Source organism: Fukomys damarensis, unplaced genomic scaffold (assembly GCF_012274545.1).
Source record: "Fukomys damarensis isolate Sample0158 unplaced genomic scaffold, DMR_v1.0_HiC HiC_scaffold_7, whole genome shotgun sequence".
Taxonomy (NCBI): Eukaryota; Metazoa; Chordata; class Mammalia; order Rodentia; family Bathyergidae; genus Fukomys; species Fukomys damarensis.
The window spans coordinates 7,071,668-7,093,868 of record NW_022900919.1 but is presented as its reverse complement, the minus strand read 5'-3'; the positions used below and the strand labels follow the sequence as shown (position 1 = coordinate 7,093,868).

At 46.2% G+C, this 22,201-nt stretch overlaps 1 protein-coding gene across 1 annotated transcript in view; it reads right to left on the bottom strand.

Annotated features, from left to right (window-relative positions):
- The window catches only part of Pcsk6 (proprotein convertase subtilisin/kexin type 6), a 144,021-nt gene that overhangs the window by 106,433 nt on the left and 15,387 nt on the right, over positions 1 to 22,201 (bottom strand). Inside the window, exons 2-5 of the mRNA XM_010611088.1 lie at positions 15,367 to 15,471; positions 2,300 to 2,410; positions 1,671 to 1,814; positions 565 to 641 (exon numbers count right to left, since the gene is read on the bottom strand). Coding sequence (XP_010609390.1) covers positions 565 to 641; positions 1,671 to 1,814; positions 2,300 to 2,410; positions 15,367 to 15,471 — 437 coding nt within the window. The remainder of the gene's footprint in view (positions 1 to 564; positions 642 to 1,670; positions 1,815 to 2,299; positions 2,411 to 15,366; positions 15,472 to 22,201) is intronic.

Genomic DNA, 22,201 nt, shown 5'->3' with positions numbered 1-22,201 from the left:
ACCCCCAAGGTTTCCTGAGCCTCCAACTGTGCAGGCTTCACCCATCGCCTCATTTACCCCTCCCAACAACCCCATGAAGTGCTGCTGTCACCTCCATGGAGAAGCCATTCAGACACAAAGTTTTAAAAAGGTCCCTCAATGTGCATGGCGCTGCACAGCCAGGGAGGGGTAGAGCTGGGATTTGAGCACAGGTTTTTCTAGCATCATTCCTTCCCTTCCACCTTGCTCATAAGGTCGAGGGGGTCAGGAAACCTCAGGCATGTGACCTGCATGCTCAGATACCAAGCCTATGTCTTACACAGTCGATGATGAAACTGGAGATGTAAAGGGTTGGACGCGAGAACATCTACTTCTAGCTGACAGCAGGCGTGGCAACACTGAAGGAAATGGCTGTCTCCACAGAGGCCACCCTGAGCCAGAGGGCGATGCGGGCACGGCTCCTGACGCCTGGATGACCCCCAACGGCACCCATCGCCTGTCCAGGGGCCAATGTGTGGAAATTCAACAGTAATTTTGCAGGGAGAGGAACAGAGAAGCAAGGGAAAAGAAGATAAAGTGACGTACTTATTTTCATTGCTGGCATCATATCGAGGAGATGGGTCATAATCATTTCCGTTGACGTCATAACTTGCATAAGAATCCTAGGAATTAAATCTTGGTGAATGAAGAGAGATGGCACAGTGTATTACAGTCCTGTTCTCAATTATTTTTCTGCCTGTCTTGGAAAATAAGGAAAGCTATACAGTTACACAGTTTCTCTCCTACTAAGTGTTATATATTTATATAGAGAGAGAGACGAGAGATTGTTCTATTGTGGTAAAATGTACATTGCATAAAATCTGCCACCTTTCAAATCCAGTGAATCAAGCACATTCACGTAGCACTGCCACAATCTCCACAAATTTTTCATCTTGCAAAACTGAAACTCTGTACCATGAAACACCAACTTCCCAACTCTCTCCCATTCTCCAGCGACTGCCACTCTATTTCCTGTCTCTAGGACTGTGACAACTCTTAAAACTATGTACCTTAATATGTTTCAGTTTACACGTTTATAGCAACAGTAGTCATATAATTTATTGTCCTTTGAAAACATATCACAAAAACTTTCCAGTGCTACTGACACAGACTTCAAAACTCATTTCTGTCATATCTACCAAGTGGACACAATATAGTTTACTTAACTGCTGTTAAGCACACACATTCCTTAGAGTATAGCATTTTTTTTAAGCCATTTTACATATGGCAGCACTTAAGGTACAGATAAATTAAGCAACTCGCTCGAGATCTCAGCGCTAATGAGTTGCAGAACCAGGACAGGAGCCCAGGCTGTCCGAGTCCAGCGCCCACATCTAATCCTACAGTCGCTCACACAGCCAGAATCTGCACGATGACCACCACTATGCACGTGCTCCTTGGTTCTCTGGGCTCCGTTCCTAGGAGTGCAACTCCTGAAACTTGTGGTCCAGCCCACCTACTTGCCGTCTACAGCCCCCCTCCCTGGTACTAGGACCACAGCCAGTGGCAGAAGGTTTGTTTATCCCACCCTCTCCAGCAGCTTCCTTTACTGCTTACTCTAGTAAGAGACGATCTTTTATTTACTGGTTTTTAATTCTGTATGTATTTAATAGGTCTGATAATCTTCGCGTCAGTTCCGAGTCATCACTTACATAATTTGGAGCCAGGTCTGGGTGATTCCTCTCGATGCCGTCGTCCAGGATGGTGACCACCACATTTTTTCCCGTGTAGCCCCGCTTCCACGCCGCCTGGACGTTCATTTCTGACCGGCAGCGACTGTTCTTATCACCACAGTGCTGTTTGCATAGAAGACACAAAGCTCCTGATGCGGGAAGGGCACGGGTGCAAAGCCACAGAGGCCACGCTGCTTGCAAGTCGGGAGGAGGAAAAAGCGGCCCCTGATTTAGACAGCCGAGACCCTGCTTCTCCCCCCTGGCTCCTTCTCCACCGGATCCCTGGCTATCATCTTCCTGGGGCGTTCTCTCTCACTCACTTAGCAAGTGCTACAGCCCGCGTCAAACTGCTTTCCCACCCCAGGAGTTCCCTGGACCTTCAGGGACTTTCAGAAAATAAAAAAAAAAAAAAAAAAAAAAAAAAAAAAAAAAAAAAACGAGTCACAAGTAAATTCCTCTCGAAGAAGGAGCTCTGCACCCAAGACAAAAAGTGTGTCTGTCTGGAGTGTCCTTGGGATTTAGCTTGGTTGAGGAAATTCAGCCATGCTGGAAACAGCACTGCAAAGGCCCCGGGGCAGGAGGCAGAGAGAGGCCCGCATCCTACTCACCATGTACCACATGTTGGACCAAATGGGGTCATTGAAATAAAGGATCTGAGGGTCGCTTCGCACCTGTCTCTTCACCCTGCGCTTTACTTTTTGTTGTTGCAGCCATTTCACCTGCCAGGAAGAAGTAAAGTTACTATTGGTTTTAAAAGTGATCCCCCAGTTTTACATACTCCCTCTGTAGGCGCCATGTTTCCTTGTGCAAAAACATCCAGGTCATAACAGATGCTTTCGATGGGACCCTCCAGAGGGACATGTGTACTTTTCAGAGGGACACCTTGTTTGTTACACGTAGAGGAGAACCTAATTTTACAACGATAGGTTCTGAAGCTGTTCTACCGAAAAAAACAAAAACAAACAAAAGCTCGACCTTGTAAAGTTGCCAAAAGCGACAAGTGATCCTTGTTCCAAAAAAAAAACAAAAGAAAAAGAAAAAGAAATATGTGGATGGGAAAGGAATGAGTGAAGAGAAGGAAGAAACCGTTTGGTCAAACTCATCCGAAACTGCCTCATGGAGAGGCTATGAATAATAAAAAAATACAACAGAAAAGTCCAGAAAGGCCATAATAGCAGCATTACTGCCAATCAAAAATTTCTAATTACTTTTTGGATTTTTATACATTTTTAAAAATTGGTATGAGGGCCAGGGATTTGGCTCAAGTGATTCTACTGCCTGCCTTGCAAGGGCCCAAGTTCAAAAAAAAAAAAAAAAAAGGTATGATTTGCCTTCATAATCAAGGAGAAAGCTTGAGAGGTGGTGTACATGGTATGTAACAGCAGAGAGCCAGGAACCAGGCCATCTGGATTTCGAACTTACCCACTCACCAGCGTGGGACTCGGAATTTGGCCTTCTTGGCCCGATTGCCTAGCGTGGGGCTCCCCTCGCCTGACCCAGAGGGTTAGTGCTGTGTATGAGTGGTCGGCAGTCAAGTGCCCAGACCAGGGCCTGGCACAGCCACTATTAGCATCATCTACGTGCACATTCTTTTCAAGTTGGAGGAACTTACTCATTTTTAAAGGATCTCAGGGAGAAGAGAGTGTGGTGAGACTCTGCATAGGGTGTGCTGCCTGGAGCAGTCTGTGTGGGATTGGGGGAGTGGGACAGATGAAAAGGGGGAGAAATATAGGAGAAGGAGGAAACGAAGGAGAGAGCTGAAGATGACCTGGGGTTACTGGGAAAGGCGAGCGATTCCAGCCTATCTTGGAGACTTGAATGGCCTGAGCATAGGCAGGCAAGGCTTCCCAGGGTCAAAGGGTAAGATTTCCTTTCCTTCTGTCTTGGCCTCGACTTCCCTAGTGTTCCAAGGAAGGAGAACAGAACACTCATTGGCAGCCTCAAAGTTAGGGGTGGAGATTGATCTCAAAGGCACCCTTGGTGTACAGGACAAAATGATCAGAAAGAAATACCACAGCCTGACCCTTTCCAATGTGAACTTTCTATAAAACACTCATAGACCAGGACCCTTAGAAACACTGAAAAAAGCTTAATCAGTTTTAAGTTAGACACTTAAGAAGCCTCAGCATGAAGTCCTAGAAAATTTATAATTGCCACTATAGATACTTCCACAGAAAATAAAACTCTAAAATGAGATATCTTGTTGATAACACCGGCTGATGGCATTGTGCAACTTCCCCACATATTACTGAAGTAAAAGGCTTTTTACCTGGTACAAAATATCTCAGATGATATTTCATAATCTGCTTAACACCCTGTTACAAAATACAGCAGAATGTGGACTCATGGAACCAAGCACCTCGGGAGGTTTCATCCCTTGCTGAGCCCTGGCTTCCCTAGGATACCTCACAGCACTTTCCAGGTGCTGTGCACACCAGGCCGCACTTCCGGTCCGAGAAGGAGGTGAACTCTGCTCTTTCAAGCCCAAGTGAATGACTCTTGGTGCATCAGTCAGGCAATGTGGGAAAGCACTTTGCTGGAAGTCATGAAATGGTTGCCTACTGGGATGAAGAGTTCGACATTTGTCATGGCTTCTGTCTCGATGTCCCCCCAAAGCCTCATGTAGTCATAGATGGAGCTTTTCAGAGGTGGCTGGATCTACAGTATGTGATGCGGGGATTAAGGATATGATGCTGGGATTGATCCTGGGTGTGAGTGCTACCCAACTAAAGGCAGGCAAGCCCGGACAGAATATAAGGGACAGAAAGATGGTTGCTGTTGCTGCCTCACTACTTCACTGCTTTGCTGACTATTTTCTGCCTACCATGAACTGTTTCTCCTCTGTGATCCCCCTCTGCCATGCCACCCTTCCTTGGAATCAGCCAACTGTGACTAGAAACTTCTACAAACTGTGAGCTAAATAAACCTTTCTTCCTTTAACTTTGGGTATCAGGTATTTTGTCTCAGCAATAAGAAAACTAAGACAGCATCTCACCCACTAATCATGGCTGGGCTCTGGGAAAGAGCCCTTGCTGACACACAGCTCTCAGGGTGGGCTGTGTAAGCACCAGGTCCACAGCATAGTTAGGGGCACTCCCAGTGGCACAATCCCAGCCCTCTGTGATGCCATGGTGATAGACCTGATCATCGCGAGCCTCTGGCTGCCACCAAGACAGTGTTGGTCTGATAAAACCAAACATGACAGATTTACCAGATGAGGGGGCTTCTGGATCCCAGCTCATGGAGAGGAAATCCAAGAGGACAGCATGGTCACAGACACCAATCTTGGCAGTGGCCACCTAGTCCTTTCCTCTGGGCTCTGGTCACTGCCTTGCTCTTTAACCATCCCTAAGCAAGCACAATGGGATCGCTGATCTTGTTTCTTACCCACCACAAAGAATAAGTCACTTTCCAAATCCAACTTCCCTGATTTCTCTGGACACTGGGCACCCTGTGGTCACTTATTCAGTTGCTTGTTTAACAAAGATGTATTGAGACTTCCTGTATGTTCTGGGAGGAGGAACAAAAACACACCTGGTCCGTGCCCAAGGCATAGGTGCTTTTTCCTCTACTTCAGTTTGGAGGAAAAACTCTATTATTATAGACCCCTTAGGTTAGAGCCCAGGAGTTTCCTGGCCACACAGGGAAGGGCAGAGATATGCCAGGGACCCAAACTCACACGACTGAAACTTGAACTCACTTCTCCATGCTAAAGGGTTAGCCATGTAGAAAAGTCTCATGTACATGTAGTGAAACTTACAATAAAGAACCACATCACTGGGTGTCTCTAAGCATGGGCCACTCGTAGAATTAATTCTTCTGTGGGACTTGCAAACAGATGGTGAGATGTTGGGAGTCACAGGTGGGAAGGAGACTCGATTCTTAGCCTATTTACCTACACATGCAATCATCTGAGTTCAGAGAAGTAATGTGGGAGTCTGTAGGATTTAAAGCATTCTCCCTCTCCTGGGAGGACCAGTATTCATGGGATGTCACACTGCTTCTCTGGCAGTACATTTAGACTGTCATTTAAATTTTAGGCACAGTTCACTCACCAGGCACCCCATAATTTCTATGTGGGAGGTTCAGACTTCCCCTGTGAAAAATGTGTGGAAGAATCAGTAGTACACACTGACTTACCTTCCAAGGTCATAGGCACACAATTTAGAGAATAAGTCCTAAACCCAAGTAAGACTACAAACGAGTAACCCTGCCCCCATCTGTGATTGGCTGAATTGAGTATAGCTATGGTTTGAAAGGGTTCCCCAAAGGTCGATGTGTTGAAAGCTGGGTCCTCAGCCTATGGTGCTGGTAGGAGGTGGGGCTTAGTGGAAGGAAGTTAGGTCATTGGGTGCATGCCCTAACAGAATACTGGGCCCCTTCCTTCCTCTCTTTTCTTCCCAGCCATCATGAGGTAAGCAGCTTCCTCCACCACATGTTTGTGTCATGATATACTGTGATGCCCCAGGCCCAGAGCAACAGGGGCCAAATAAACCTTTCTTCTTTTTAAGTTTACTTGTCTCAAGTATTCATCACAGTAACAGAAAGCTGACTAATGCAGGGGTGATGTGATTATCCTCCGCTGGCCAGCTGGTCTGTGTCCTCTACCCGGACAGGGTCTATGTTTTGTTTACCCCTGTATTTCAGGGTCCTGGGCAATTCATGGCATATAATGAGGGCTCACTAAATGTTTCCTGGATGCAGACACAAAGTTAGACTTCAGATTTTAAATATGAATACACTTCAGATTATAAATATGCTACAACCACAAACAGACTTTTTTCCCTTCTGAGTTGAAAATGTGACGAGGTTTTAACTACTGGGTGATATTTGCTGACTTTTTTTTGAAGATGATCAATTACAAGTAAATTGTTGCAAGTACAAGGTGTGTTGGTCAAGTGCCACTTCCAAACACAAGTCACATCTGTTTACAAAAGTGTTTTGATTTCTTTGAAGTCATATTTTGAGAACTTAATTTCATTCTTACTCTTTTCCTTTTTTCCATTTCTGTTTGTATGTTTCTGGTTAAACATGCAGCATTCTTATCCTAGAAAGGTCTTTGGGAATGAATTTTAGGCAGAAACAAGACTTTATAATCTTAAGATTACATGAATAAAATTTTTTTTTTGTCTTTGGTTTTGGTTTTGGGCACTGCTGGGGATGGAATCCAGGACATTGCACAAGCTAGGCCGGTGTCCTACCACTAAGCTACATCCCAGCCCCACATTTTCTTTTCAATTTTTTTTTTTTGGTAGTATACACCCTCCTCTAACTTTCTTCTTCAAAGTCAATTTAAGATTAGACATCTGTGGAATGTCCTTCTGTAGATAAAATGAGGTAGAATTTAAAGTCACCCACAAAGAGACAAAATAAACAAGCAGATACCTGTCTGGTTGCAATGAGTGGCCTATGGATGTCGAGTTATCACTTACCAGGCTATAAATACTGTCCCAGTGGCAGCCTTGACAGTGGCCTCTTTCCTAGGGACCATGGGCACACTGCCAGACCAGACTGGTCCTGGGTGTGATAAGGGATGAAAGGAAGTGCTTTTGAAATTTCTTTTCATGTGACAATGTCACCAAAGACAGACATCTGGCTTAGGCTCCACCTGAAGCCGCCACGTGCCTTCAAGCCTACATCTGCTCAGGAAGCCTTAGGAAGTTCTGGGGAGCTGGAGACTCCTGTAAGGGGGTTCAGAGTTTTTGCTCTGGATGAAGCTAAGGTGACAATGGATACTCAGAGACCCTTGCCCGCAGAGGTCCTACACAACATTGTGGGGATGGGCATATATTTGAATTGTTACTAAACTTCCCTAAAGTACCCACTGGCGAGCTTTGCTGAGAGCTCTGCACATGCTCTATGCTCCATGCTAGCCAACTGTATGCAGAGCAAGGGATACAGCTTCTACCAACTCTCTTTTTCCCCCTTTGTTTCCTCAAAGCAAAGAGGAAAATCCTCTATACTGTGAGCCAACCTGAGCATACACCAGGGCAAATCGGTGAAGAAGTCATGGGTCACCTTGCTAGCACCCAGGAGCCATCAACTCCTAGTCTCCTCTAGGAGGGAACACCCACACCAGGAGCATAGAAAAGAAACCATTTACTCACTCTCTCTGTGTAAAAGGTTGGATATCCTGCCTGAGCCTTCACCTTTAAAGGTGGGGAGGGATCACCAGTCCATCTCTGAGTTGCTCTGCACTCAATAAGTCTTTGAAGCTTAGACCTCAGTTCCCATCAACACTCACTCCTCTGAACACTTTACCAGGCTAACATTCAACCAGCTAACAGCTAAATGAGAAGGCCGGCTGGTGAACTTAAAGGGGGACAAACAATGCTCCCGGACAAGTGCATGTCCCCTTACAGGGTGCAAGGTGGTCCTTTCTTTGACAGGCAGGAGTCAATGCATGTGTTAACTGAGGGGGGAACCAAGGGCTCGTGGTCCTTCAAAGACCAGAAAGACAGGTGTCAGTCCCAGAAGATCCCAGCAACAGTCTGGAAAGTGATGTGGGCAGAGCAACTGGTCGTGTTCCCTCTGGAGAGAGAGTCCACAACCTTCATCGCTTTTCCAAGGGGCCGCTGATGCCACTGCAGTTAAGAAGCACTGAGCTAAGCTAGGCTCATGGAGAACAGATGCTACGGCTGTCACCTTTCTGGAGGAAGGAGGAACTGTCATTGCCACAGCAAACAAGAGTTAGCTTCACTGGAGCCAGTCTCGGTGAGATGTCTGAGCTCACCTGTGGCCCTGGGATGAGCACAGGGGACGCCAGGCTGCTATTCAACCACACAGACAGAACCTCCTGGGCCAGAGCAACAGAAGAAGAGGAGAAACTGGATGAACCCAATAAATAAGAGATATTCTAACTCAGCCTAGAAACCCACCTTTCCCCTCCTCCCATGTCACCAAGGCAATGGGAACCCAGGTCCCTCCCACTTCTACACCTGTAGCCAGAGTAGAAACTGTACAGACCGTGTCTTGATTTCTGCCCAGAAGGTCTCTGCCAAAATGCCGAGAGAGAGGACAGCATGCATTCTGCTAATTTGGGAAATGGACAGTGGGTGCAAAAGCAGTTTGCGAAATTAAAGCTATTTTTTCATTTGTAATTTAGTTCTTATTTTTCTGAAAGGAATCAGAAGGTCCCTCTCTCCCCCACTGCATGCCACTGGCCACTGGTCATCGACAACAGGACAAGTGGCCATGGCCATCTCATCTCTTGGCAATGGCTAGAATATGTCCCTTCCCACAGTCTTGGGTCGAAGTTCCAGGCCCCAGCGATTCAGAGCGGAGATGGAACTCAGGCCGCACGCACGCTGGGCCCGTCCTCTACCGCCCAGCTACATCCCAGTCTCTGGGGAGAGTCTTTAGAGAAGTGACTGAGTTAAAATGAGGTCACAGGGTGGGCCCGCACCCAGTCTGACTGGTGTCCTCACAAGAAAAGGAGATTAGGAAGCAGATGGCGCGCAGAGGGAAGACCATGCGAGGACAAAGCAGGAAAGCGGCCATCTGAGAAAGACCTCAGAAGAAAGCAACACTGCTGTCATCTTGATCTCAGACTCTGAGTGTCCCTAACTGTGAGACAATGAATTTGTGCTGTCCGAGCCACCCAGGCTGTGGTACTTTCTTACAGCAACCCTAGGAGGCTAATAAAGCCATCGAGGCAGACCCCAGTCCACTCACCACACACGTAGCCATCAGCAATAGCAACAGAGGAGAAGGCTTTGATAATCTAGATCCCTTTAGCGTTTTTGTTATAATTAACCAACATGAGCCAAAATTTATATCTAAAATACTTACACAGAAGCTGATGAGCAAATGATAACAAGCATGTCCTGTGTACGTGAACCTAACCTGTGAAAGCTGAGATACGTTTCAATACACATTTACAGGGCTTCAGTCTACTGTTTACTGGGTAATTGCTGGACCCACAAGGGGACCCAAGTGAAGTGCAGTCTGGGCCCTCTAGAACTTCAGGTTTACTGACCTGAAGAGGTGGGCTTGTACGCTTCAAACGACAAGCTCCTGTCCCCAGGGGATCTGCAGACCAGATCGGTTTGCCTTCCCAGCACCTCTCCTTCTTTCTGAATACTGCAATGCTCCCCAGTCTGCCAGCCCAGGCCTCCCAGGAGCTCTCAGCAGCTCCCCTGCCAGCCTTGTCTCTGTCACCAGCCAGATCCCAAGTAAATTGAACTAGTCATCGTCGTGGCCACCAAACGCGGCTCCCGCTCTGGGGCTAAATCTAGAACAAAAACATACAACTGCTAGGCAGAGCAGGCCAAGTCTGAGGAGTTGGCGGCAGCATATGCTTCCCGGTAGCAGGGAGGGGAGGGGAGGGAATAGAGCAACTTGCGGGGGGCAGGCAGGGAGCAGTCTGTGGAGAGGCTGCGAGGAGGAGAAGAGTGAGGTCATCCACACCGGTGAGGCTGGGCTCGGGGGCCAGAGGAGCCGACCACGGAGGGCCTGGGATCGGGGGAGGAAATCAAAGGGGTGTTTCACAGGGACCCTTAGCAGCTGGAGAGGAGACTGTGGGGGCCAGGAGGCCCACAGGAGGCTGTGCGGTGCTCCAGGTGAAAGGACACACAGGACATGGGCAGGGCCAACTGTGCAGGAGGTGGGCCAGCCCCACCTGATGAAACAAGCAAGGACAGCAAGGCTGAGGCCGAGGCTGATGAGCTCTTCTCTTCGAGGTCAGAGACCGTGGGCTGAGAATGGAATGCTATGATCGTCGAGATGTCTTTGGAGACCAGCTTGTAAGTGCCAAGGGCCAGGTGACATAACAAAATGCTGTCATTTAGAGCAGGAGACCCCAGGCCCTGGCCATGGACTGGAACTGGTCTGTGGCTTTAGGGACTGAGCTGCACTGGGTGAGGAAGTGAGGCCCATCTGTATTTACAGCCCCTACGCCACGCTCACACCACCACCTGAGCCCCGCCTCCTGTCAGGGCAGCAGGGGCAGCAGGGCCTCCTAGGGACGTGAACCCCACTGTGAACTGCACATGCACGGAATCTAGGTCACGTGCTCCTTGTGAGAATCTGATGTAATAATAGAAATAAAATGCACGAGGTGATAATAACGAAGTGCACTGGAATGATCCCGACCACCTCTCTCCCATCCATGGAAAAACTGTCTTCCACAAAACCGGCCCTAATGTCTCAAAAGCTGGGGACTGCTGTCTTCAAGTATATTTTACAATTCAAAGTAGCTATGTCACTCACGCTAGTTAGACTGTGCTGAAAATAGAGAAGTAGCTCGTCCCTGTCATCTGCAAGGCCAGAGAGGAGACTGCCAGCTGGGAAGCGGGGATCTCTCCCTCCTCACTTGGCAGATCCGTCCCGGGCCGTGGCCTGCCCTGCTCCCAGCCCCTGCAGTTCATCAACCTCTCTGATCTATCTGGTCACTTGCTGCCTATATGCTGTTATTTGCCAGGAACTTCTTGTTTGTTTGCACTCCAAATGGTTCTAGCACACAAAACTATCAGATAAAATTCCATCTGTGGTTAATTAAAAGATCTGCTTAAACGTTGCATCACTGCTGGAAAGAAACCTGAGCTCTGATTAAACTCTGGGGGCAAAGTCCCAGCCTACAGAACAAAATGCCTACTCTGTCCTTCAAATCATTTTGTGACTTCAGCACATTAATGCACTGAAAAGAAGCATCAAACTGGAGGCTTCAGGCACCCCGGAAGGAGGTGATAATAATATCTTTATCCTTCCATTTCTGTCATCCGTCTGGCTAAGAACCAAAGGGAAGGAAAGGGCTGAACCCGAGTCATTGTGCTAAAATGTAAGGTTTGGAAGACACAGGCAGCAGCGTCTAACTATAAGCCAGCTTGGAACAGAATCAGAACAAGTAATTTAAAAAAAATTTGTGAGCCCTTTCAGCTATTGGCTGATCATCTGTAACATCCACCCTTCTCCAGACTTTTGGCAAAAGCACAAGTTAAAAACAAATGCTTTCAGTTTGCTTAAATGACAGCCCTTGGAAAAACCCAGTGACTGATACTGCACACTGAGAACGCTCAGGCTGTTCTTCCCGGGATAGGGTTGATCAACAAAGCAATTGGAGCAAAACAGCCCTTTTCAGGCATTAAAAAAAAAAAAATCAAGCAAAGGTAATTAAGAATCTAAGGGAATCAATAGGGTAAAAAATGCCCAAGAAGTATGTGTGTATGTATGCATCTGTGATTAAAGAAAAAAGTCCTACTAGTGCCTCCCTTGTGCGTTGTTTTAACAAATGTACACTCTCTCAGTTTCTATGTGTCACTGGGGTCCGCTATAAATTCCATCACTTATCAAAGCACTGTTAGACAACAGAAACTGGAGCTAATTAAAAAAGAATACCATCTGTACTCGATTGAACTTTATCCTAAGCCCTGTAACATTCATTTCCAGTTTGGTCATTCCAATATAATGGCAATTTTGCATTCCACTGCCTCTGAATAATATTCAATCATCTTTTTCCTCTTGTTAATAATATTAATGACACAATTCTCCAGATGTTAAGGTGTCACCGGGAAGGCTTTGCTAATGTAGGAAAATGGTTCAGATGCGCTGCAATAAAAGATAATGCTAAATACCTACATAAAACGGCTAATTTTTGCCAAATATTTAATTGGAAATGACAAGGCAAAGTAAATATTCATCAGACTGACAGCTAATTGATTTGGTTTGCCTTTAAATGAGACTCATGTAAACAGAAGTATTTCAATTGCAATTCTGAACTCATGGCTGGTTTAGAGGTCTGTATGCCTGCCCTGGGCTATAGTTTTACTTAGACCGTTGGGAGACAATCAGCCAATCACGTGCAGGTTCCAGGCAGAGCTGGGATGGTCTGGCTGTTTACCTTTTTCCTCTTTCTTCTTTATTGGCAGATGCTCTGATAGCAGCCCTGCCAGGAGCTTATTAAAAAACTCTCTGTAAAAGAGATTTTCATTCAAAATCATTTAACTGCCGAGCCTTTGCCTGGGAAGTCTATCCTTCCTCCTGTGTCCTTCCAGGACACAACTGATTACTGAGAATCCTTTGCCTCCACACTCAAGCTGAGTACAGTACTTTGGAAACACCTAGAATGAGTCAACCGTGCAGCTCAGACGCTACTGAGGGAGCAGGGCAGAGGCAGCGAGGCCCTGGAGCCTGTGTGGTACCTGTCCCAGCCTGGGTACCGTGCATGTGCAAACGCATGCTTCCCTGCTCTGCTGTGGCTGCCCAGTGTGGACCTTCTGGAAGACTCTGCACTCCCATTGCTATTCACAGCTAATCTGTTTTTGGAAAGGAAACTGTTCAAAGTGAGTACTTTTATGTTAGCCTGTGTTTGGGATCTGTACTACATACATCTCGGGTACTGGAATACATACACAGCACATCTTAATTCTTTTTATTTCCCTTTCCCTACCCTTCCTTCTTGTCTCTCCCCAGCCATAGATTCCTTTCACATCACCATAAAACCTACTTCCTTGTTTCCTACCATCTTTTATTTTGCTCTTTGAATTATTTTTATTATGGGTTTCTCATGTAGGAGAAACCATGCAATATTTAACCTTTTGCGTCTGATTTATTTTACTTAGCATTGTGGTCTCAAGCGGCATCTATTTTCACAATGGCTCACATGCATCTTTCTTTTTGGCTATGCAATATTCCTCGGTGTATATATATACTACATTTCCTTCAGCCACTCATCTATTCATGGGCTGCTTCCAAGAGTTATCCAATATGAGTTAAATCGTGAATAAACATGTATCAGTGTAATATGTCTTTAACTCTTTTGGGAAGATGTCATAAAACACCGAGTCACTAAAAATAGAGACCACAGACAAAATCTATTGCAGCATGCCTTTGTGCTAACAACTGATGAGCAGCTTAGTTCTTGGACGTCCCATGGGAAGGGGACCCAGAAGCCCACTGTCCTAGTTCCTTCGCAGAGCGCACCCAGGCAGGGGACTTCCTGTGTTCCAAGAGCTTGCTCTTCACAGTAACTCTCTAAGTGGCCGCAATTTTACAGCTCCAGAGATTTCAGGCAAAGAAGAAGCACGCTGTCTTCTGAAAACAGACCAACTGCCTGCACACGGTGAAACCACAGAGAGGCAATGCAGCCACGCCCTTCTGAGCTTCAGACAGGTCACTCTGCACCTCCCAGCACCACTTCTCAGCCAGCAGGCTGTGCCCTCCTCGTAGAGCACCCCACAGCTCTTTCCGCGACTGGTGCATGCAGCAGGTGGCTTCCCCTTCCCAACAGCCCCATCCCAGCAGGACATCTGGCTTTTCTCCCTGAAGGGAGAACAGGTACCTGCCCCTTTCAAAAACATTCCTTTTCCTTCCATGGCGTGAGTGCAAGAGATACAATCACAGGCCCACGTAATTAGGAGAGATGATGCATATTAAAGTGCCTAAGCACATGGGAATCCTGTAATAAATATTAAAGTCCTCTCCTTGCTTTGAAGGAATGAGATTAGATTAGCAGAGTATTCTGTATCTCTTTCTACCTATCAATCCATCCACCCATCCATCTGTCCATCCACTGATTCATCTGTCCATCCACCTATCCATCTATATACCTACAAAATGACAGAAATACATTCAAAACATATCTGTCTTTTCGTAGCTAACTTACAGGAATGAGGTCCATGTGCTTTAAATAAGAACAGTCACAGGAGAGACGCCCAAAGAAGGGGCATTCAGTTCAGTGTCCAGAGATAAACTACCTCCCCCACGACCCCCAAGCTCTGTCAATACAAACGAAGCCATGATTGTCAGTGTGTGGCCTGGGGCAACACCAAAAACCCATTCTTCCATGGTAACTCATTATAACTGTTCTCTGGGACTCTGAAATAATGCTGTGCACCAGTTAGGGATCCCAGACTAGCTCTGAGCATATTGCTTTTAAGAGAAGACGATTTCCATGTTTAAAACTATGATCCATTGCCAGACGTGGTGGTGCACGCCTGTAATCCCAGCACTTGGGAGGCTGAGGCAGGAGGATCACTGTGAGTTCGAGACCAGCCTGGGCTACATAGTGAGTTCCAGGTCAGTCTCAACTACATAGTGAGACCCTGTCTCAAAAAAACCAAACCAAACCAAAACAAAACAAAAAAAAGTTAGCCTCTTTTCAAATAATATTTGTTTTACTGAGTTATATAAATTTTAAGGAAAAAGTTATATACTTATTGCCCCAATTTTTAAATTAATGGTAACCAGTAAGATAGATGTTATGATAACCACAAAAGCATCTGTCTGCCTAACTTCTAATTTCATTATTAAAATGCTTTCTAGAATTGCCTAGTAGCTTTGCTTTAAGAGATTCACATATGTACTTCCTAGTTAATAAGTATCTTGTCAATTTTTTAAATTATTTTTTGGTTTTGCTTTTTGCAATACTGTGGATTAAACCCACAGCCTCAGGCATGCTAGGAAGGAACTCTACCAAAAAGCCACATACCCAGTCCTGTTGAATCTTACAATATTGATAGGCCTACACTCACATGAATGTTACTTTCAACTCAAGTCAAGATTTAAAATGTTCAAGTCTTACAATGGGTCCAAATATGCAGAGCATTTAGATGGTCTGATATGCTTTATTCAAAGCAGACATGGAAAACTAACAGCTATCTAGAATCACATTACAAGCCAAGATGCACGCATTTTTAGTACCACAGACCCTTAGGAAAACTCTCCCGCCACTGTGTACCTGGGGGTCCATTCTGAGGAAGGTGTGAGGGCCTCTGCTACTCAAGGTCGATCTTTTAAAGGTCTTACTATGATGAAAGTGGTAGAAGTCTTCCAGGTTTCCAATCTGCAAAACAAGAAAACAGGATACTGCCCATTAATACCATTGTGCAAACAGCTTCAAAAATTTTCCTTTCCACAAAAGTTCTCCCCATATCTGAGAGGCTTCCTCTGTTCCCAGGGGAAGCAGACTGCCTCTGCACAATCGTGCTACCCACTTGTATCTCTGGCACAGTCAGTGTTTAGGAACCCGAAGGTGTATTTAGACAGTTCTTTCTACATAAACAACCCTAGGTTATTTTTCCAATGAAGCGCATAATCCACCAAACCTGGAGTAAGTTAGTATCATTTAAAGTTTGTCCTAGCTTGACCAAGCTGTTCAGATGTGGATTCGTGTTCACTTTGGGCCAAGCATCCCGAGGTAGCTAAGTTCGTGTCAAGTCAGGTCTACACCAAAATACTCATCGTAAACAAACCCGGTGGATGCTCTCCACCCGCTGGTAGGCTGAAATATCTAAGAATGAACATTCATTCTCAAGTGCTACAAAGAGCCAAGGACAACACTAGGATCCATCTGCTCTGGGACTGTGCAAAGGTCAGGTGAGAACAACCGAACCCCTGGAGTGTCCCCACTTTCTGCCACGGATAGGTCTTCCAGGCAGATTTCAGCCTGAGGGCTGGATGGAAATGAGAGAAGCCAGCGGGGCCAGTCCCTGGCCTTCAAGAAGTGCTGCTTGCCCTCATGTCAGAGGGCCCTGAAACACATGGACACAGCTCTCAGAGGACTGCTTCTTTATCTTTCACCGGTAGTAGAAAATTGCTAGTCACCACGCTCGAAAGGACAGCTTTTAAAATAAAATGGACTGAATGCTGCCCTTCTCGAGCTCACCCATCATACTTCTTCTCTGGCTTCGGGTAAAGGAGCAACTGAAGACCACAGTACTCCCCGCTTAGCCAGGGTATTGCTTTCTGAGGTTTCAGTTACCTGCACTAACTGTGGTTTGCACATATTAAATGGAAAGTTCCAGACATAAACAAGCGATGTTATACAGAATTTTAGTACAGCTGTTCTACTTACTATTGGTTATTGTTGCTAATCTCTCATCGTGCCTAGTTTATAAATTTATAAATCATAGCTATATATGTTTATGAAAAAAGACAGTATGTATGTATGTAGCTATCTATATGGGTATCAATCTGTATTATACACACACACACACACACACACACACATATGTATTTTATACTACCAGCATATTATACCACATATATTTTCTATGTAATACACTACTATATATTATACATAATATATAGGGAATACATATATACTACACTGTTTAATATATAATTTACATATACATATCACATATATACACACATTATTGGCAATTTTAGGTATCTCTGGTCCTGCAGATAAGAGGGATTACTTTAATTGTACTCTGGAGCAGCTTATATGTGATGATTACCAACATTTTTTTTTCTTGCAGTATTGGGAACTGAACCCAGAGACTATTGAGCTACATTCTCAGCTCTCCTAAAATTTTTAAATTTTAAGACAGTGTCTCAGCTAAGTCACCTAGGCTGACCTCAAACTTGCCGTTCTTCTGTCTCTGTGTCCCAAGTAACTGGGATTACAGTTGTGTGCCCCCACAATATGGGTTTCCAGACAGACAGGCCTGCTTCAAACTCTCTACTCCATTAGCCGTGTGACCTTGGGCAAGAATATTAAATTCCTACAAATCTCAATTCCTTATGAGCAATGCAAAAATAAAACTATAATACTTACCCCTTGGACATACTTAAGAGGACTAAAGTCTACCTAATACACAGCACCCCACTAGCTACCTTATCTTACAGTCATTGTATCACCTGACCCCGATAGAGCTGACTGGCCCAGGCAGAAACCTGGAGGCACCTGGGTGCTGTGAGTGACTATCTGCACACCTTTGCACAAGAAGATATAGCAGGTGTGCAAGAGAGAGTCCAGCATCCTCTTTACCACCCTTTAGCTTTTCTTTCCAGCAGTCCTGTCAGTCTGTCTCCTGCTCTTGGGTTTAGGAGACATCCTTTTATTTTTTTCAACAAAGAACTCCTTCCTCACTTGAGCTTGCTCTGGTGTGTTTCTGTTGCTTACAACATACATATCAAATAGTACGACAGTCATGCCAACCAAAGCCACGCAGATCTGCAAAGTGCCTAGCTTAGTGCTTAGAGCCTAGGGAGTGCTCAACAAATGTGGCTGGTTCTGGCATATTCTCTCCCCTCTCCCCAGGTTCCTCCATACCCCTCTCAAGGTCCAGGATGCGTTAGATTTTGGCCACATCAAGATCTGCATCTCATTTGGCCCCTTCCCGCTGGGTGACCTGGGCTTACCCTCTCTTACCCTCTTTGAATCTTCATGTCTTCATGAAACTAGAAACTACTACCTTGCAGGGCTGATTGCTTCAAGATTCAAATGAGATGTCTATCCATGAAAGAGCCAGCAAAGGGACCAGCAGGTAGTAAGCATTCGATACACGATTTTCTGCAATTCTGGTTCTCAGTTCATTTTCTACCTCAAGACATCATAGACCTCATTATTTCTGCCCTATTTTGCACACAAGCACTTATATTTTTCTTCCTACAGGTAATTCCCCTTGCTAATTTCTTCCACAAAGTTAATTCCCATCTGCGTCCAAACGCTCCTGCTAAAGCATACAAGACCTGCTATTGAGCCAAAGAGGGCTTAACCTACAGCAGTAATCAACACGTTTGCTTATAAGGGGCCACCATCCCTGTAAGGTGTTACATAACTTTTCCTCTTTTAACTCTGGGCATTCAAGGGGCACTGAGAAACTAAGAGTTGAATGAAATTTGCTGGCAAGAATGTATTAACTGAAAAGCCACTAACCCTCCACAGGCCCATGGCAAGGACCCTAAAAGTTATTTGGGTAGCATTTGGCATCTGGGCAACTGAGCCAGGCCTCAGGCAGCCACCTTTCCCGTGAAGCAAGTCTGAAAGCCATCCAACCCCCTGCCTCTGGGACATGTGACCGTCATCAGCGATGACCTACACGGTTGAAGTGGATGGGACTGAACAATGCTGGAAAGAAACAGATGGTCCTCACGGCGCTGGGCAGGCAATGCCTCTGGAGGAACCAGTGGCCAGCACCACATGTTTAGACACTCACGTTAAACTCAACAAGGACTTTTATGGTTTGAGCCTAGCTGTCCCCCCGCAAAGCCTCATTCGGTCAGAGGTGGCTGGATCTAACGTGTGTGAGGCTGGGATGAAGGGCGTGTGATTACTGTAACAGTCCACTGATTGGTTTGGCACCTGCCCTAATCCCGGTAGCCAGGATGCAATAGGAGGGACAGAAAGAGGCTTGTCTTCTCCCTTGTTGATTTTGCTGTCTTCTGCCACCATGAACTGTTGCCCCTCTGCCATGTGCCACCCTGCCTGGAGCCAGCCAATTATGGACAGAAACCTCTACAAGCTGTGAGCTAAATAAACCTTTCCCCCTTTAACTTTAGGTTTTGGATATTCTATCTCAGCAACAAGAGAAAAGTAACTAAGACAGGGGCTTAGGGTCTGGAGAGGGCCAATCCCACTATGGACAGAAGGAAACACCAGCCAAGGGTACTACACCAGTTGCAAACTAGTTGCAGAAGCAGCTGGAATCTGAACACTCCAGTGGAACCATATACTTGCCCTTTCGTGCCTGGCTGATTTCACTCAGCATCACATCTTCAAGGTTTATCTGTGTTGTAGAATGTGGAAGAATCTCCTTCCCTTCTAAGGCTGAACAGTATTTCATTGTATGGATCTGCATCCGTTCATCTACTGATAAGATACTTGGGTTTCTTCCTGCTTTTGGTTCATGAGAATGACACAGCTATAAACATAGGCACACAAAAATTTATCCCTGCTTTTACTTCTTTTGCCTATGTACACACCTCCTGTTTATTTGGTTTTGTTGAAACATAGACACACTTACCCACTTACCTATGCAGCCACTTGCTATTGCTCCTCCTCCCCACCTGTCTAAGCCCTTCCTGGGTTCTCACCTGACTTACCACAGTAGCATCGACTCTACATCTGCCTTTTCCCAACTTGGGGAGAGTCACTCAGATACCTGGGTGTCTTCAGGAGGAAAGAGGACAGGATGCCAGGCTGGGAGGCCAGCAGGCTCAGATACATGGAGATGTGCCCACTAGCTGGTTCAGCATGGGGGATACTTGTGCCCTCTGGCCCTCACTCCCTGCCCTCAGTTTTCCTATCTGCAAAGTGCAGCCATCTCTGTGGAGAAAGATGGCCCTGTTTTATAGATGGGGAGTCTGAAGCCTAAGGAAGTAAAATCCAATGCTCAAAATCCCGAATCAACATCCTTCCTCCTAGATTTCCCAGACAGGCTGGTGAAATTTATATCCTCAAATCACATACAGATACACAAACTATGGTTTATGATGATTGCTACATTTTTTGTTATACCTCTAGGATCTCACTGAAAGAAGCTGGACTCATAGGAACCCAGAAGTCTCACCTATGGGTGGGGGGAAGTTCCAGGAGTCTCTCAGTGCATGTTTGAAACCACAGACAGCACCAAAACCCACAGATACCGTGATTCTTCCCTATGCATACAATAAAGTTTAATTTTTAATTCGGGCACAGTAAGATATTAACCTCAACAATAACCAAAAAGAACCACTAAAGCAATTCAGTGTGGTAAAAGTTACTTCAAACTTATGAATTGTTTATTTCTGAAATTTTCCACTTAATATTTTTGGACTGGGGTTGACAGCGGGTAACCAAAAACTGAAAAGCGAAACCTCAACTAAGGAGGGACTACCGGAGATGGATAAAGGGAGAGGGAGAAGCATAATCATCTTTTAAATTCAAGGTAATCTTTTAAGGAAACAAGCACATGCTCAGGCTCAAGCCCAAGGCCTCATGCATGTTAAGCATGAGTTCTACCACTGAGCTGCACTATTTTTGTTTGATCTCTGTATTGATATTAAAACAGCTATTTCTCTCAGCCGGGCTGCCTGGCCATTCAAGCTGCTGTTCCCTGGTAAGGCCTGGGATGGTGGCCTACGCCAGGCACTGGCTCTGCCCCTGTGGTCACTATCACAGGCTCCGGATGGAATACTGCTGTCTCCAGGCTAGGGCAGCCCCCTTCCATCCTGGAGAACAGGAGAAAAATCTCCCCCATCAGCCCAGGCAGCCTTCCTGTCCTGCTCGGCGCTGTGCCCGCCCCTGCCCCCCAGCTCTTCAATGACTGCCTGCCGGCGTGTGAGGGAAGCACCGTTCTTTAAGTCACAACACAAAACTTCAATATGTTCTTTTTCTCTCTTGCCCATGGTACTTCACAGTGCGTTCACTGGAGGCAGTCTGATCTTACCACCCAAGAAAATAAACAATCTGCTGAATACCAAATGCTCACATCTCCTAGCTCAGCACTAGCAGGTAACTGTACACATCAGTTGGTAAAACTGGTAACATCATTAAAAAGTCATTAAAAAGCTTGCTAAGTGTTCTCAATCAGAGCACTGGAAGAACTGAGATCAAAGAACCGAAACCGAAGAGAGTCAACTGCACTTTAATTCCCCTTACTGGGATGCTCTATTAGACATTCTTGAAAATTTACATAATATGTGCATATGGTATAAAATAAGGCAAGTATAAAGGGGCATGGAGCGATCCGGGAGCAGCAATTCCCCCTCCAGCCCTGTCCCCAGCCAGAGTTCCCAACTGGCACTATGCTCTCGGCTGAGCAACTTCGTGAAGCGGCAGCAAGCTCACAGTTCGGATAAACTGCCAACCTGGGGGCCTGGTGTCCTGCTTGTCCTCACTGTGCAGATAGGGAAAATGAGATATGGAGCAGCAAAGTGACTTGTGCAAGACCACACAGGTGGGCCAACAGCTCGCTCAGCCAGGGATCGGAACCACCTACGCTGTGCCTCTAGGCACATTGCCCCGGGGGGCTCCAGGCACCCCAGCAGCAGGTTTCTTCACAGAGTCCCAAGCACCCCAGCAAGGGCCCACTTTCTCTCCTTCCACAAGGGAAATCACCGCAGATGTGTGCTATGCTGTATGATGTACAGCCATCGTGATGTGCGGGGAGGATGCTCGAGTATCGCAGGCAGATCTGCGTACGTCCAGCTGTGTGTACAGATGTGTAAACGTTGTAGGTGTACACGTGTGTATGCGTTCAGGTGCCGTATATATACAGGTGTGTGTACACATGCACTCCGGTTATCTATGTGTTCAGATGTGTGTACATGGTGTGTATACATACACAATTATCTATGTCTTCAGATGTGTGTCAAAGTGTGCTACAGATATGTACGGATTTGTATATAAATCCATATGCATTTGTGTGTATACAGTGTTCTGTGTGTGTGTGGCTGTAAGGGTTTATGCAAGGTTCATAAACAAATGGTTCCTAAGCACAACCAGGAAAATCCTTGGTTTCCTCACTATCCTCACATCCAAATGAGGTCCCTGGGGCCACTGCCGGTTGTCCTGATTCAGAACCCCTGGCTCTACAGCTCCCCGCATGGATGCACATCCAAATCACTCAAGCAGCTCGGGCAAGCAAGCCCGCTGCAGGCCGTGCCTGACCCCCACTGCAGGTTCTGGTTCCAGAGGTCCGGGGTGCTGGGTGTGTGGGTCTGAGGCTGCTCCTCCCTCCTGCCGCCAGTCACCACTGTGCTCCTCTGTGGAGCCCACTTGGGTCTGCAGCATACACAGCAGTCATGGCCCAGTCGTCCAGCCAGGCCATACTCTTACTGACCGCCCCTGGCTCCCAGCAGAG